General features: G+C 49.0%; 8 protein-coding genes across 8 annotated transcripts; 4 read left to right on the plus strand and 4 right to left on the minus strand.

Moving 5' to 3' along the window:
* Positions 1-1,055: 1,055 nt before the first annotated feature.
* Positions 1,056-2,445, plus strand: EI90DRAFT_3145352 (uncharacterized protein; the record flags this gene model as incomplete). Its single annotated transcript, XM_039065278.1, has 5 exons — positions 1,056-1,490; positions 1,531-1,576; positions 1,697-1,968; positions 2,026-2,118; positions 2,170-2,445. 5 exons carry the CDS (start codon positions 1,056-1,058, stop codon positions 2,443-2,445), a joined length of 1,122 nt encoding a protein of 373 aa, XP_038916950.1.
* An 842-nt stretch (positions 2,446-3,287) lies between these two features.
* EI90DRAFT_3053932 (uncharacterized protein) lies at positions 3,288-4,663 on the plus strand. Its single transcript, XM_039060049.1, has 8 exons — positions 3,288-3,319; positions 3,368-3,378; positions 3,430-3,555; positions 3,620-3,843; positions 3,912-3,945; positions 4,000-4,123; positions 4,176-4,231; positions 4,283-4,663. The coding sequence occupies exons 3-8, from the start codon at positions 3,432-3,434 to the stop codon at positions 4,537-4,539; spliced, it is 819 nt and encodes a 272-aa protein (XP_038916951.1). The 5' UTR covers positions 3,288-3,319; positions 3,368-3,378; positions 3,430-3,431; the 3' UTR covers positions 4,540-4,663.
* Positions 4,664-4,705: 42 nt separating this feature from the next.
* EI90DRAFT_2918150 (uncharacterized protein) lies at positions 4,706-5,648 on the minus strand (the record flags this gene model as incomplete). The annotated part of the gene is made up of 5 exons (XM_039054638.1): positions 4,706-4,787; positions 4,843-5,179; positions 5,254-5,336; positions 5,389-5,491; positions 5,549-5,648. The coding sequence occupies 5 exons, from the start codon at positions 5,646-5,648 to the stop codon at positions 4,706-4,708; spliced, it is 705 nt and encodes a 234-aa protein (XP_038916952.1).
* A 111-nt stretch (positions 5,649-5,759) lies between these two features.
* Positions 5,760-6,636, plus strand: EI90DRAFT_2971440 (uncharacterized protein; the record flags this gene model as incomplete). Its single annotated transcript, XM_039055724.1, has 3 exons — positions 5,760-5,998; positions 6,083-6,403; positions 6,461-6,636. Exons 1-3 carry the CDS (start codon positions 5,803-5,805, stop codon positions 6,634-6,636), a joined length of 693 nt encoding a protein of 230 aa, XP_038916953.1. The 5' UTR covers positions 5,760-5,802.
* A 92-nt stretch (positions 6,637-6,728) lies between these two features.
* On the minus strand, positions 6,729-8,520 carry EI90DRAFT_3053938 (uncharacterized protein). Its single transcript, XM_039060050.1, has 3 exons — positions 7,753-8,520; positions 7,238-7,684; positions 6,729-7,173 (listed from the first exon to the last, which is right to left on the minus strand). Exons 1-3 carry the CDS (start codon positions 8,351-8,353, stop codon positions 6,989-6,991), a joined length of 1,233 nt encoding a protein of 410 aa, XP_038916954.1. The 5' UTR covers positions 8,354-8,520; the 3' UTR covers positions 6,729-6,988.
* A 239-nt stretch (positions 8,521-8,759) lies between these two features.
* EI90DRAFT_2917640 (uncharacterized protein) lies at positions 8,760-11,277 on the minus strand (the record flags this gene model as incomplete). Its single annotated transcript, XM_039054619.1, has 12 exons — positions 8,760-9,088; positions 9,150-9,268; positions 9,320-9,587; positions 9,642-9,698; positions 9,752-9,841; positions 9,948-10,055; positions 10,115-10,219; positions 10,277-10,521; positions 10,583-10,785; positions 10,841-11,010; positions 11,074-11,091; positions 11,181-11,277. The coding sequence occupies 12 exons, from the start codon at positions 11,275-11,277 to the stop codon at positions 8,760-8,762; spliced, it is 1,809 nt and encodes a 602-aa protein (XP_038916955.1).
* A 1,035-nt stretch (positions 11,278-12,312) lies between these two features.
* EI90DRAFT_682688 (uncharacterized protein) lies at positions 12,313-14,023 on the plus strand. The gene is made up of 2 exons (XM_039067953.1): positions 12,313-12,648; positions 12,705-14,023. Exons 1-2 carry the CDS (start codon positions 12,622-12,624, stop codon positions 13,872-13,874), a joined length of 1,197 nt encoding a protein of 398 aa, XP_038916956.1. The 5' UTR covers positions 12,313-12,621; the 3' UTR covers positions 13,875-14,023.
* Positions 13,887-15,811, minus strand: EI90DRAFT_3053944 (uncharacterized protein). Its single transcript, XM_039060051.1, has 4 exons — positions 15,536-15,811; positions 15,051-15,466; positions 14,774-14,978; positions 13,887-14,721 (listed from the first exon to the last, which is right to left on the minus strand). Exons 1-4 carry the CDS (start codon positions 15,677-15,679, stop codon positions 14,044-14,046), a joined length of 1,443 nt encoding a protein of 480 aa, XP_038916957.1. The 5' UTR covers positions 15,680-15,811; the 3' UTR covers positions 13,887-14,043.
* Between the last annotated feature and the right edge of the window lie 250 nt (positions 15,812-16,061).

Consider the following 16,061-nt stretch of genomic DNA (forward strand, 5'->3'; position numbering starts at 1 on the left):
TTCAGTCTTCCTCGGCGGAATGCCAGGGGAATCCGGGCTTCCACTGAGCGAAAGCAACTAAAAAATATGAAAAAGCAACCATGGTGAATCTGTCTTGTTGCGCCGCTAGGTTGTCAGGTGGCAGTGCGACCATCATGTCTAACATCGCAGCATGCTGGGGAATGCGGGTTGGCTGGTTTGGGTTGTGTGATGCTCTTGGTTTGCACGTAGTCTGGCGTGGGCTTGCTATAAAATTAAATGACACTGAGGCAATTCAAATACCAACATTGACATGGTATAATCGGCCAACTCTGCTGCAATGCAGCCAAGGCATGCCTTGATTGAAAGTCATCCTCCCTGAGCCTGTTCTAAGACGGAAGAGGACACGAAAAATGGGAAAATGGGATACCACGCACGACGCAACGTGAAACCGTCAGAGGCACCACGCTCGAAAAATAACTTTCGATAAAGGGAGATGTCCCTTGACCAGCTCCCCTGGCCATGCAACGATAAGATACTGCACTCAATCCAGCCAAAAGGCCTGAATAATGAAACAATGAAATGATCAAGTGATATTTCACACGACTAATCATGACGGTGCAGGGTTGGGCTGATGGCAGACGCCCTTAGGCAGGTTACCAGCCTCAGACGCCCTATCAAGACGGCCTGATTTTATCCGTCAAATTTGTGAGACCTGAACATGTGATTGCACAACGGAGATGTCGATGTCTTCTGGCCGAGTTGGCCGAACGGCATTGGCAGTAGCCACCTCTCAATGCACAGGTGTGTCCCGCTCAGGCTGTTCCGCAGGGTCATGACAAGCTGACGAGAATATTTTAACCTGTCAATGTCTGGCCACGTGACCGATTGTGACTGTGACGATGGGGTTCGCAGCGTTGAGGCACAAGTGTTCATCATGCCTTCTTGCCTCTGACTCGGAGGGAGATTCCCTTAGGCATGTTATCAGCCTCTATTGGAATAGAGATTTCCTTCGTCCCCTCCGCGCTTATTGTTTCATCAAAATTCCAGTCAATGGATCACGTGAATGACGCGTCTCCAAGTCCACGTCCACTTTCATGTCGTGTACACTTCGGTTCCCTTCCGTCAACGATGAGCCGTCCCCGCATACCGCATACCGACTTCTGGAATTGCCCCCTTCTTTGCTTGCTGAAATAGAGTCGCGATCATCAGATTTGAAGCTCTGCATTAAGGGCAACAAGTCGGACGATGCGGTTCTCTGCACTCCTAACACCACATATGCGATACGGTCAGTAGTTCTGTCAAATACAGAAGTTGTGGCTACCTCTCCCAGATGCTCTTCGTCGTGGGGAATAGAGGCGAACCTTGACCATACCGAGGTGCCCCCAGATGGGGATGTGGTCATCCGGGATCAGCTGCGCGAAATCCTTGAACTCGTGCCAATTATGCCTAAATTGGAACGAATAGACTCGCTACTGAGGGGGGACGAAGTCTTGTTAGGAACAGAATTGCTGGACAGGGATGAGCCGCAGGTACACCGAACTCTCGTAGGCAATAAAATACAACTTATAGAGTCTCCAGCCAAAGCGGAGGAGGCTCACATACGATCGGGCAAAGGGTATGATACAGGCAAGCGACGCCGAATTAGAGGAGGGATTGAGGATTGCGAGAGTCGTCACTATTGGAGGCATGTGCTGAATAGTTTTCCTTTACACGCAAATGGGTGACGATTTGGCAGGTGTTCTTCGACCACTGTCACTGGGAACACTGTCGGACCTCCTGCAAAAAATACTTATTCTCATTGTGGCTGGTTCCTATTCTCCTTCTGGTGTTCCCCTCGACCAGCTACTTCAAGAGCTCCATGATGAACACGCAATTATCCCTGAACTAACAGATCAAGTCGTGCGATGGTTTGGGACGGTGTCGCAAGGCTCAAGTGAGAGTTCCTGGCACTGTGACATAGGCGGAGTTGTGCGACAAATAGGCCTAGGGCTCCTTAGCCATCATAAGGTTCCTGTCTTCACTCTCGATTGCGCGAACTTATTTGAACGTGGCGTCTCTTCGAAGGACATACCGATAGAGGAACCTGTTTTCGTCGAAAACTGGAAGTCGGTTGTGGGTGATTCTTTTGAGAAGGAAGTGAATATCGCCCAACTGAAGGTCAGTCTGGTTGGGTCCAAGAGCTTCACATAGAATCTGATGATTACTCAGGGGTGGTTCCTCTCTTCAGATTCATTACCTGGAGCAACATCATCCATTTCACCGAAGCTGCAATACTTCCCTTCATCCGCGCTCCCATGTGCACCCGCAGCCCGGTTCTCGGATTTGTTTCTAACACGCCCAATATGGAGATCCGATGTACTTGAGCCATACTTGGGTGGTATCGCTAAAGACGGTAAGGAAAGAGACAAGCTTCTCCTGAAGTTTTGCAGAGTGGTGGTAGATGAAGAAGGATGTAAATGGTACAGTGCGAGAGCAAAGTATTGAGTTGAGTTAGGCACCACTTCGAATATTGATCAGGTTGGCAATGAGATGTCCAAGATAACGGCGGCCTAATTTAGTAATTATATTTGGTAGAAGCGTGAGTGTCATCACGTGCGTCACTCTTTCAACTCCTGCTTTCACTGCAGTGGTTGTTCTACCCCAAATTTGACTTCTACTGCGGCAGCCTATATGTCTGTCGTCCCCGAGGTGGTACATGTCACTTTCAAAGGCGAGGGGAAGGAGACAACCTCTCAAGGCACCCGCCCCAATGGACCCAATGGATTATCGAGCGACGATGATTGCGATGAAGACATAGAAAATGCTAACCTCGACCCCTTAGCGAGAGGACAGCTGTTGGTAGGGATGCTGAGATCGCCTATTACAGGTATCTCCTCATTCCTTACTGTGCACTGCACAGCATTAATGCAATGAGACTGCCAGGAACATTGAGAGCTATTGACTTGCATCGTAAGTCAGCACAAAGTCCGCAAGCAGAGTATGGATGATTGCATTGAAGCATGTTACGGTTGAAGAGCAAATACATCAAGGTTCGTTGCCAATTGCGGTTAGGCATGATGGCAAAGGAAGGCATACAAGGCTAAACTCCAATGGTCAGAAACCATCGACCTCAAGCCCGACTTCCAGAGAGGTTTGCCACATTTGGTTGTACATAACACAATATGATATACTTAAGCAAGGACTTTTCAGAGGTGGTATGGCCAGAGAAGAAGCAAATAGGTCTCATTCTCTCTATGGCGCAAAATTATCCCATTCCACCAATATATTTCTCGCTCAGAAGACGTGAAGATGGGAGTGCATATCGTGTGTGTCTGGACGGGAAGCAGCGGCTCACATCCTTGAGGAAGTTCTTTGATGGGTGAGTCGATCAATCGACATAAAAGGAGTGAATCTAAGCTTAAGGCAGAATAATCCCATGTCGGTGTCTTCGAGCCTGCTTCGCATTCTGTATTGAATAGGCCTTCCCAGTCATGCCTGAGGGTTCTAAAGTTAAGTACTATTTTACGGGGACGGGGAAAGGTCGAGGTGGCGGAAAGCGCAGTACTCTTCCAGACAATGTCAAGAATTTTTTTGAAGAAAAATCCTTCACATGCGGTAGGCCACTCCATCGCTAGTCGGGCTACCCTTACTGACGCGTTCGATCGTAATCAAAATTAAGTTGAATATAACGATCTCACAGAACTCCAGGAGCGAGACATGTTCCAGCGTGTTCAACTTGGTATGCCACTGAAGGAAGGCGAGAAGCTGCAGTCAATTGGCTCCGAATGGGCCTCGTGGTGTAGTTTCCTTGTGCACGAGTATGTCGAGGAGGAAGGAGGCCTTCAGGAGAGTCTGTCATTCACCACAGAGAGGGGGAGATCCTTCCAAATCATCGCAACCATTGTGCGAGCGCTTATCTCTTTGAATTGACGTCAATCTAATCCATTCGCCCGTTGGTGTACCACGGGAAGGTTGCAGGAATCGACAGTTTACCAAATTTTACATGTCTGGCTTTTCTTTGAGGAAGTTGCGCCTTCCAAGTACTGATTCATAACACAGACAAGCATTATGCATCACTGGACAAATTCCTGCGAAACGAGGGGCCGCCCCCAAAAAGCTTGAAGATTTCAGTACAAAATGCATTGTCTGCGATGTCTAGCCTTGCAAAAACCCCCACCTTAAAGTAGGCAGTGGGGCAATGTGGTGTACGCAAGCCTCATGCATCTGTCATTTAGGACCCTCATCACCGCAAGAGTACAGCGGTTCACGCCCGTGGAACTTGTTTTTTCGGGTGCGTCGTATACTTCTGATTGGTATTTGTGGATTATGACTTCGTTGTCAGTTGTTCTGATTCACATGCTGAGGGGGCATGCTGATTCGATCGTAGCGAAAGAGATCAGAAACCTACGCGAAGCAGTTCGCCGCAAACATGAAGATATCCGAGCTAACAGCCGTGTAGTCCTCTCCATGTGGGAGGAGACCAAGAAGATATATGCACAATATGAAGGAGGTGGGCAGAAGAGTCGAAGCAGGCAACTTGATGACGAGGAGGCAGCTTGGAGCACGAGTCGGCCAGCAAAGAAGACGAAGAGAAAATAGATCATGTGCATGTGTTCCTCAAGTTTTGCGATGGCCTCACCCATGTTTATGTTGCTTAGCCGTCCTCCGCGAGACCATCCACATTAGTGATGTCGGTCTGTCTTGACCGGTCCAAGAGCGATTATGTGAACAGCGAGAGAAGGATGCGCAAATAAGCCATAATGAATTATCCCAAGTAATGCCAGATCAACCAGAAGCAGAAAAAAGTGAATATCGCCCCGATAACAAATATCACCGTGTCTTCGCGGCTAATCAAAACCCAACGGTGAGGTGTGTGTGGCTATCAAAATGAACCTGTCTCACCTCCGTCGCTCAATCCATCCAATTACATCCCGACTTAGGCCCAACGTATTGGCAGCACTCAGTAGTCTTCTTTGTGTCCCCTTGAGCACCTCTTTCTGGTCCTTGAGATTATTCCAAACCTCCATTCCTTGTGCAAGGAAATTATCCAGTTGTGTCTCCGTTTCTTGCAAGAAGCTATGCTCATCAAGGGCTCTTTCTACTCTGGAGGTAGGCTGGGGAGCGAGGTTGAAGGGTGACTCGGAAACCGAATTTGACGCGTTACCCGAGAATCGTTGTCGTGCTGATGGGGTTGGAGGTAGGGAAGATGAGGAAGATTGGAAAAGGGTGGCGCGCTGAGCTTCGGCATGCTTGGGCACAATGGTAGGTGAGATGTAATCTTTCAAGGTGAGATAGCCTAGCGATAGCATTCACTTACCGAATTGTCAGCCAGTCGCTTTGCGTGATCAAAGCTTTTGCGAAGGTCATTATAGTCTGAGCGGAATTTCTGTACTCGCCTATGACATCAGGGGTCATTAAAAATTTGGAGACCTTTATGACTGGACGAACAGAAAAGCTTTTTCTTGCTTGGATTTGATCATTTCTCGTTTCGCCATTGAATCATAATCATCCACAGTTCGATTAAGTGCCGCTAACGATGCAGCGATCTGACCTAGGGGAAAATAAAATGAAGAATGCCCCGAGCGATATAGCGTCCCACTTCTCTCACCTTGGAGCGCAATTGGCGAGTCGCTTTCAGTCCGCAGCCTATCAATATCGGCTTGGATAGAGGATATTTGTCTGAGCCCAAGAGTGTACAGCGAGTTCATGACTCCGCCACAGATTTGTATGGTGGTTTACAATTGTAGGTGGGAACAGGACAACTTAGTGCGAGTGAATGTTATGATGCCGAAGAACTCATGTGACATCGGCACCGGCCGCTGTTGTGCTTTCTCAGCCAAAATCTTTCCAGTTCACATCAGGATGCGTTCCATCGCACTACGCTCGTTTATCTCCGCTAGAAGGTCATTTCATACAGCCTCGACGATGACCAGGCGTCGTGCGCCTTTCTTCTTCCCTGTTTTTGCTACTCTCGCCACTGCGACAGGCGCGGCGTTCACTTATTATCATTATGGAATGCAAATCCAGAATCCAATACTGTTGGATTCTGGTTCACCATGTACGCCTCATGAAATATTCTACACATTCTGTGTTTATGCTAAAATATGATATTCATTATTCTCGATTTGGGTAATTCTTTTAGCTCGTCGGAGTGTCCGCTCAATATGGGATGACGAAGAGCCAGAACCCTCAGAACCATCTCCCCCTTCCCCCGCTGAAGAAGGGGAGACACTGGGGGATGCTGGCGCCTCCAGCGAAGCTGCATTCAATCCAGACACTGGCGAAATAAATTGGGATTGCCCATGTCTTGGCGGAATGGCCCACGGTCCGTGTGGAATGGAATTCCGTGAAGCCTTCTCATGTTTCGTGTTCTCCGAGGCGGAACCAAAGGGTATGGACTGCGTTGAGAAATTTAAGATGATGCAAGACTGTTTCCGCCGGCATCCAGATGTCTATGGTGAAGGTGAAATGTCCAGAATATTCCCTTCTTCGGCTTCTAATTATGCGCTCTCTATCACAGAAATTGACGATAACGAAAACTCCGAAGAACCTTCGGGAGACAGTGTTCCGGCATCCGAACCTGTACCTGCACTTGCAAAAGACCCATTATCCGAAGGAGACCAAGCACCTGAGCCAATCGTCTCCTCAGAAACGCCGAAAGTCACTGTCTTGTCCCCATCTTCAAACCCGCAATAACACTTTAATTGTAGAGGTTAGCAATGAATCCCCTACTCCACCTTGTCGTTCTGATTATCCGTCTATGTAACACCCCTCCTCGGACCGTCTTAAAATTGCCAAAAATCCATTTTGCTAAGCAATAGTACAGAGATGCGCAATTAATAGTACATGACGTGATGATTGCCCAACGAAAGCAATAATGATAAATGTGCCTGTGCATCTTTGATAGACAATTTTGCACCCCACCGAAAGGATAAGCAGTCAGGATGCTGGTTGCTGAAGGACGAGCTTTCGAACTCGCGATCACCCGAAAATGAAAGTTGATGATGGGGGGGTGGGGGGAATTTCATGGACGGGAGGGCGCTGTTAATCAATCGAAGTGCTCTTTTTTACATAACCATCTTCTTTTCCACCAAAAAGCGACAGCATCGATGACTTGAGCCATGACACTCATGACCCCAAGGAGCGCAAGACATTCGAAAACAATATCAACCCGATTCATTTGCCGTTTCTCAGTCGAAACAGGTTGAAGGAATGACTCGTATCGCAACGAAACTGCAACAAGTGCATGGTAAAGATCCCGAGGTAACTAGCAGGAAATAGGAAGGAAGGTACATACGATCCATTATTCCATCAGAACCTCTCCGTTGTGGGACGGGAGCCGGTATCATGGCTCTCTGTCCCTTTGTTGGGATCGAGCGACGCGCGGCGTGCGTTCTAGTAGTGGCAGAAGATGTATACGGGTATGACGTGGAAGTGGTCGAGACGGTGAAAGTACTACTCATTGGGTAGTAAACGTACGGAGGCGAAGGGGGAACCCATTGAAGATTTAGGGTATAGTCCGTGCGTTTCGTCCCATTCAAATGCACCGTAGTTGAAGGGGAGATTGTTCCGACGGTCCGACCTCCTTCGGGAATGTAATGCAGGACGCAATTAATCCCATCATTCCCGACAGCACTGTATATCACTTCCGCAGGCGTTGCAGGTGGAAAAACAACCCCCATGATAGAAGCATCGTTTGCCTCTGAATCATACGTCGCGATGATGCGAAGATATTGTGATGGCGCTAGTCGGAACCCAAGAAAGAATCGGTTAGCACAAAAAGGCTGAACATTTCCCCAACAACAAACTCACCGGACACGCTGCAATTGGACATAGAAGGGAAATCGAGCAGGTATGTATCATAATTCCCAACTCGCTGTTGACTTATATGTCCCTCAAAGTCACAGGACGACGGAGGGTCCATCGCGTCGGTCCACGCGTTCCCACTGGAAACAAACACATCCGAGCACGTATCCCATCTCGCCCCATTCGTAATATCCACAAGAAGAAGGAGCATAGGAAACCTGGCCTCCGATGTATATCCCGCGTTGATAGTGGCAGTACCGCCAAGGGGGCCCCCATCACTCCCCACGCCGCCCCCATCATCAAGCTGCGCCCACGATAAAGTTGTCACGATAGTTTCGTACCTCTTCTGAAAAGATAACAAGAATGCAGCAAGTAGGACAAGAATGTACCCGAGTACGGCGATACCCCACTTCAACCAAGGGTTCGCACCCGTTTGGGTCCACGTCTGCGCGATACGATTGGCCTCGACACGGGTGATACTACTATCACTTGGGCCTGACTCCCCAGCGATTATTCTCTTATCCCCAAACAACGTCGTTCCGTCTTCAGAGACAAATAAATCGGGGTCGCCCGATGGGTCGCCGTGATCCGAGAGAGAGACAATCATCCGGATAAACAAACAGGCTTATTTGTGAGGTTCTCGGCTGCGTCGTTGGGTACCGTACCACCAGCCAGGTTTGGTACTTCCCGGAAGTGAGGAATATCCTAGCCTGTCCGATGTTTCCTTCGGTTTCGTTTCGTGCTCGTGTCAAGGGGATGACCACTAGCACAGCCTACAATTCAATTGTTAAGTGTCATATCGAGAGTGACTGCTGGACGCCCATGAACGGGTGCTTATTGTCCTTCTATGCTATGCAGGCGAAGATAGCGGCAATGGATGGTTCCGTGTACAGCAAATACGAAGAAAAACAGTATCCATGATGACAATATATATTACTTGCAAGGTCCATGTCGACTGTGGCATCCAAAAACATCAAGTCACGTCCCCTCTCACATCTCCCCAAATTACCGAATCACACCAAAGGAACTCGTGCAATCATCATCGCTCCAACGCCCAAGGCACCAAGGACAAGGCTAACAGCAACCTCAGCCCTTCTGAATGCCGAGTTATTCCCATTTTTCCCTTGACTCGTGCTTTTACCAGTTGGCCCGGCTTTCCCACCACGTCCATTCATCGTAAGAAGAACCTGATTGTCGATAGTGGCGCCACCAGCAAAACGCCCAGTTTGGGTGGTGGTGGGGAACGTCATGGTATCCTCATTTGGCGGTGTGACAGCATTAAGACCATCTTGCGTGAGGAAAACAAGAGCAGCGCCTGGCGCGGGCACTTTGATCTGGCAGCCTGTCACATTCACAAGGTGCAATGAGTCGAAACTAGAATGGCAAGAATATGATCCACACACCATTGTTAGGATCACAATTGACCGTCTCGGTGACCTGGGTCCCTCTTAATCGTCCATCAGATTCAAGGTAATATCCCATATTCTGCCCAGCCCATGTAATGTTGAATTTCTGCGAGATGCTAAAAGATCTAGCATCAGAAGATCATCCTCCGCGACACTGTAAAACTCACGTCGCAGCAGATAGACGTCTAACACTGACGGTCGATGGATTAGCAGCCGGTTGACCACTGGTCCCCCCTCCAATAGCGACAGTAACAGTTAAATCTGAAGCCCCGCTAGGATCGGCCAAATAATTGATCAAAACAACCTTTGTGGGGTTGCCGTTCTCGTATATGGCGTAACCTGGAGTGAACACGTTATTACTGTTTAGAGTGAGATCTATAACTTGAGACTGATTGGAAGGACCGAGAGCTTCAGCGACCATGAGATATGAATAATCTTGCCGATGGAGTATTAAGTCAGCAGCGAGATTGTGAAACATGCAGTACCCACAGAGAGCATTGGTCGTCCACAATTCTGTGTCGACTGATCCAGGTGCAGGCGTGAAAGCTACATCTCAAAGGTTCAATGGAACAGAAGCAATAGACCAACGACTCGCTTACGATTATATGCCACATTTTGACCACCAAAGTGGTATAGCGCGTTGGTAAAGTTGGTGAATGCCAATTGCAAAGCCCAGTCTATTCCAGCAGCTCATGAGATGACATAAATCCGTTGGGAAGCGCATTTAACAGACGCACCAACTCCCCAGCTGCAAGTGAAGCATGTCAGCACTTGAATTCAGTGACGTAAGGGCACGAACCCACATGGCAGCACCGAAACTATCTGACAAACCACCAAAACCACCACAAGAGCCAGTGTTCGTCTCAAACATCACAAAGGGCTTGTTCTGAGCCATGGCGTACGCTGGGAATTGAGATCTGTAAGGGAACAATGGGGAAACGAGCAGGGCGTGCTCAACGTACCAGATGCATGGGTATAGCTACTTGACATGCCAGTGAGCATATCATGCCTCATGTATTGAGGGAACAGCACTTCCGGTGGGAGTGGATTATCTACGGCACAGTTATCTTTGCAACAGATTAATCAACCGACTCATAAATGATCTCCCTCTGTGTAACTCTTACCATGTGGATACCGTTGCACAGCGAGCACCCTCAGCTGATTGTTAAATCCGGTGACGTATCCCGCCTGAATGACTTGGTCGATACTCCATAGCCCGTCAATATTACAACAGACCGTGGGGCCAAGAAGGATCTGTGGATTGGTAATCCCGGGATTTTGCTGCATGGCAGCAATAGCAGCGCCCCACTCGTCCATAAAATTCCCAATAGAGTATCCCTGAGGACGTGAACGAGCACCAATTCCGTACCTACGAAGGCACAAAATGGGCCGATGGAAACTTGGCAAGAGGATCCCCAAGGTGAGCTTACAGATCAGGTTCGTTGCCCATCTGGAGACCGATGATTCTATCACCCATAATTTCTTCTATCGTAGCCGTTATCGCCGCAATCCCGGTGGTATTTGTCGGATCTTTGAATGGCAAACCCGAGTACCACTCTACGCCAAGGAGACCGCTGATATTCATCATCATGTAGAATAAATCCACGTTAATATCGACGTCCGGAGTCAAAGTCTACCAGGAACAGGTCACTCTCATCGTGGCAGAAGGGGAAATGAACACTGCTTACCGGATTAGAAGCGTCCATGTTCACGGATTTATTGATTACCTCGTAACCCTGGAAGTTGGTAAAAAAGAGTCGGGCTTTCTCTTGAGTGTTACCTCCCACACGGATTGGCGGAGCTGCGCCAGCGCGAGACTTGATAGTCGCAATATGGTTGAGGAAAGGGACAGCCAAACCTGACGTATTGGGGAAGTCAATTTGATTGCCGTGTTATTGATAAATATGACCAGTCTACTGACGGCTCGAATTCGTTCCAACTATGGTAAGGCAATACACCAATGCCAAATATTCGCCGAACGAAGTCAGCAAGCACAGAGTAGAGGAACCACTGGGTGGAAAAACGCACGCATTTGGTTCGCAACAGATAATTCAATCGAGAATCCAAGGAAATTTCCCGCCTGTGGTCTACTCAGTCCTTTCATACCACCTAGGGAAGAAGACATCGCAACCACGCTCTAGAAACTGGTCCTCCAGGTTGCGGCGCACCTGAGTAGAGTTGGGCTAGTGGGTTCAACGGAGGCATCGGGCTAGGGAGCGGAGGCGCCGCCAGCCTGCGCATGATATACATCAGCCTGAGTCAAGAAGCGAAAAACAAGACCCCTGACGTGGTGACATTGTAGGCACCCATGGTGACCAATGGCGCTGGCAATTGGGCAGTGCCAGTCGGACGGAAGAAGTTTCCATTAATATCGACGCTCTGAACCTTATAGAGCGTAACAGCGTTGGCCAATGTGACCAACATGGCCAGGATAAGCACTGCCTTCGGTGCTCTGAACATGGTTGGAGGTAGGTTGGAAGGGGGGGAGGTGGACTTTGCCGTAAATCGGTCTTGGCATGAATTTTGTAACGCCACGTGACCTTTATTTGGACAACCAAAAAAGTGAGCAGGACTCCAGCCTCTATGATTTCGTAACACTCCTGACAATCCACCGCAGTTATTGATAAATGTTGTTGGGGCGTGGATGAGTGATGTAGCAGGGGAACGCAGGAGATTGTCGGAAGAAAGCAAAGGATCGTGGGAATCTGCAAACCAACTTGACCCCTTCTGATGCACTTGTTTCATCACGACGTTGCCCTTTGTCTCGACTGGTACTACACGCTCATTTCCGTGACACATGAGAGCGAACTCGAGGTATCAATGTTAAAACTGAGCACGATATTAGATATCGTGCTCTCAGTTCTGCATGTCCCTTTCATATGCATGTATGGTGTGTGGCACGATGGTCCCGATAAACAAGGCGATCGCGCCCCCAGGTACGCCACTCGCACTCTGGGGTGCGATAATAGGACTAAGGCTATAGCGTCATATGTTACAATGCCCGGATAAAACTGGTAAGACCAAGAACTTAAGCTAGTCAACCATTGACACCCATCATCTTTCAGACCGATCCTCAACCGGAAGCCTCCCCACTCACGACATTCTGATATTTGCTCCATTTGCGTCGTATGGCCTCAAGATTCTTGAAGGGACCTGAGAACCATGCACTGCACGGCAGACTACGCCCGTGCGCGAATTGCGATTTTCCTGGCTGAATCGCAAAAGCCAGACCATTGAGAGAGATCTCTACGATTTAAGTCTAAATCCATGCTGTGGACAAGAGCACGCTTCCCTGCAGCAAACCTCAAAGCTAATGTTCTGTTGCCCTTTCATCACTGCACGATTTTTGGGGTTGAACAAAGGCAGAATCTTCTCTATTGACGTATGTTTTCGTCGACGTTGGCAGAGAATGCAACCAATCGCGTTATTGAAAGTCCGTTGACTTCCACGCGACTGGCTCTGATCCTGTATGATGACTGTAGCAGAATCACGTATGGTAAAGTGCTTTCTGATGACCCATGGAAGGCAGATTTTTGATATGAACATACCTAGACGGGCACTGAGGCATTATGCTCAACGACCACTACCAACAGGAGCTTTGAAGAAAGAGCGCCCTATGACGTGCTATGGACCATCGCCACTCTGTCCGATCGCGAGACAATCCACTCGTTATATCTCACGTGTAAATACACGTATCATGTCACCTCTCCACTGCTTTGGAGGCGAGTGACACTCGACTCGGATAAGATAATGGACATAGAGGAGCGCTTGGATGCCATGATTAGGAATGGGAGGGCGGTCTACGTACATTCGTGCCGAATCGTTTTTAAACAAACGTGGCTCGATCGCGAAGTGCGAACGCGCATTCTTGACAAACGTTTGCGAGTTCTTGGGATGATGAAGAATCTGAAGAAGCTCACCATTAACGCTGTCTCCAATTTTGATAGCTCCGTATCATCTACTCTACAGGGCCTCCACGATGTGTCCTTCCACCTGGAATCGCTCTCCACAAATATCATCCCGGATCGAGCGTTGTTCGACTTTCTTGGGACCCAACCTTCCATCTTACATCTGGATTACTCTGGGAAAAAACGGCTGATCGTTCCTGGGACTATTCTCCCCAATCTCACCTCAGTGCAAGTGAACCCGGAAGTCCTTGTGGGTTTTGCCGGAGGTCAGCGACCGATCAGTGCCCTCCACCTTCGCGGATTTGTCAGCGGTTCCATACCGTTGCACCATATCTGTAGGGATTTCATGATATCGCAATTCAATTGCCCGATTCGTCACCTCAGCGTTGCTGTTGACACTCTCACTGAACTCTTTGGATCGAGCCTCGCCCCGCTCATTCCGATATTCGCCAACCACCTCTGCGCGTTGGAACTCACATTCACGGGAATCCTTTACGGGAGCGAAGCCGGCTTCTGGGCGTTGATGGGTCGATTTTCCAACGTTGTCCACCTTACCCTCATTTTAACTGGACGACAATGGCATGATAATTTCGACACAGAACGAATGCTCCCTCATCTTCCTGGTCGAATGGGCTGGTTCAATGGGCTGGACGATCAACCCTCCGCTTTGCAAACCGTAGTGGTTGTACGCAGGGGTGGTTGGGATGAGTATTCGCGCGGACCCGATCCTCGCACAGAAGGATGGGGACACGTAGGACATGATGGCCCTTCAGTGCCTTATCCTCAGCACAAGTTGAATCGAATGACTGCCTAAGGTTTCCACATTAGGAGCTGATCTGGGTCTGCGTGGTCTTGTGCTCAATGCCGATCTGAATGCATTTACCATACATGCGTGTATGAAATATGGAACATTAAACTCTATAAGATAAATAATGCACAAAGTCCATTTTGTCCACACCTGGCACCCGGAAGCGACGCTGAAATCAGAGTTCCAGGACCGTGATGACGCACTTTTGCCGGGCTCTTCTCGTGCAAACACAGACCCGACCCGAAGGTTCATCCCAAGCAAGCTCACCCCCTCTCTCCAGCAAGCTATCAGCAAGTTTTTTTGAATGGATGTTTACTCGCTTGTGAACGACGCTCCGATCCTCCTGCACATCGGTAAGGATGAGTTCCTGACTATTACCGCTGCTTGTCCTGACGCTTATAAGGCTCATCGCTCTCGAGTGGCCAGCTCGTATACAGGACACGGTCCACGACGTAGAATTCCGTAAAAATGGGAGGGAAGAAAACGGCACTTTAGGGATGTTGAAATGCACAGCATCGACACGACCCTCACTGTCTTGGTGGGGGATAATGAAAGAATGAGCTAAGTGGATAATTGGAAGAGGATGCGTAAATAGGCGGATAGCGCGATCCGGTGTGCTTAGTGCAGGGAGAGCGAGCTTTGGAAGTCCTACGGCAAAGACCTCCCGGGACTGGTCAGATGAGGTATTGAGATCTCGTTGTGTAATGGTTTTGACTGAATCGGTTGCCGAGTCACCGTTTTGATCCGTCAAATTGTTCAGCGGCGAAAGAGCCACGATCGTGATACGGCTGCCGGTGCTCGAATGCGAAACGACTAGAAATTGATCGTAAATAGCTGCGTCCCAGATATGTCCCTAGTGCGCAAGGATAAGCGAAGGTACGGTGGTCATGCATATGCAAGCTTACTCCGACGTTGTACTTTTGCGTGACCATATGTTCGAGGTCCACCCGAGTAATCTCTCCGGACGCAGAACCAACCAAGACGGAAGATCCACTGAGTTCAGCGCAGCTGATTTTGTCGTTTACAGTGATAGTGATAAGCTCGTGTGCCCTCCCATCGCACGGCAGTTCTGGTAGGGGTTGGAAGTAAACAACTGCCTTCCGCATACGCCTGTTTAGATATGTTCATTAAGATCTGCCGTTGACCGGGGACATTAATTCCAGGTCGTCCGGACGAACTTACTCCAAACTGCGTATGACCACTACCAGGCCCAGTTCCCCTTTGAGAGTCATTTCCATTGCATTCACCCAGTGCGCAACGGGATAGTCGGGGACAGGGATTTTCCACGACGTCTTGGTCGCCAAATTGACGCAGAGGAAACCATTCTCTGAACCAGAAACGACCAAATAGTCCCTAGCTATGCACATGTTCGGCGTCCATAACTCTCCACCAACCGCTTCAGATAATATCCACCCAGAACGAGTGGTGAGCTTAGACGAGGAAAGCTTCTGTTCCAGTTTACACGAAAACACAAGAGCATCCTCGATTTCTTGAGCGATTTCAGTATCTGGACGGTGATGGAGGACAAGAGGAAACCACTTCAGCGCATGTACCCAGACGATGAGAGTCTTGGTAAGGTCTTTGAAGATTTTGTTAACCTTCAAGACCGCGATAATGCAAGAGAATTGTCAAATGTCTGCGGCAAAGCGAAGCCAGAACATTCTCACCCGACGCAATCTAATAATGTCAGCCACATCAACATGAGCCAGTACCGCGATCAGCACATCTTCTGGAAGAGATATGAGGGGGCTTGGGACAAGTTTCGGCTTCAACTGATCGGTTGAGCGCGCACGACGAAACAATGATTTCATCCCTGCAGTTGACGGTCCTCCTCGTCACCTCTATAGAGGCTGGGGTCTTGCCTACTCGTCAGCGGCTACTGACCGCGTCCTCAGGCGAAGGAACAAAGGCTGATAGTTTCGCAGCCCAATCCTGTGGTTGGAGAAGATTGGTGAGGCGCTGCGAAGGAGCTATAAAAGGCAAAGCGACCACACAATACTCAACGGTAAAACTTCGCACCTGCACCGCTTCGAGGGACAAAGGGTTTCAATATACCATGCACCCACAGCCTCATATTTGACTTTCTTCGACACATGGGCCAATTGAGACGAATTCAAGAAAACATTGGCTGCTGCTTGTCATGATTTTGGCAGGTGCCGGATTTTCCGCAGGCTTGGGCATGTATTCTATCGG

Source organism: Cantharellus anzutake, assembly GCF_015039405.1.
Source record: "Cantharellus anzutake strain C23 chromosome Unknown EI90scaffold_19, whole genome shotgun sequence".
In the NCBI taxonomy this organism is placed as follows: Eukaryota; Fungi; Basidiomycota; class Agaricomycetes; order Cantharellales; family Hydnaceae; genus Cantharellus; species Cantharellus anzutake.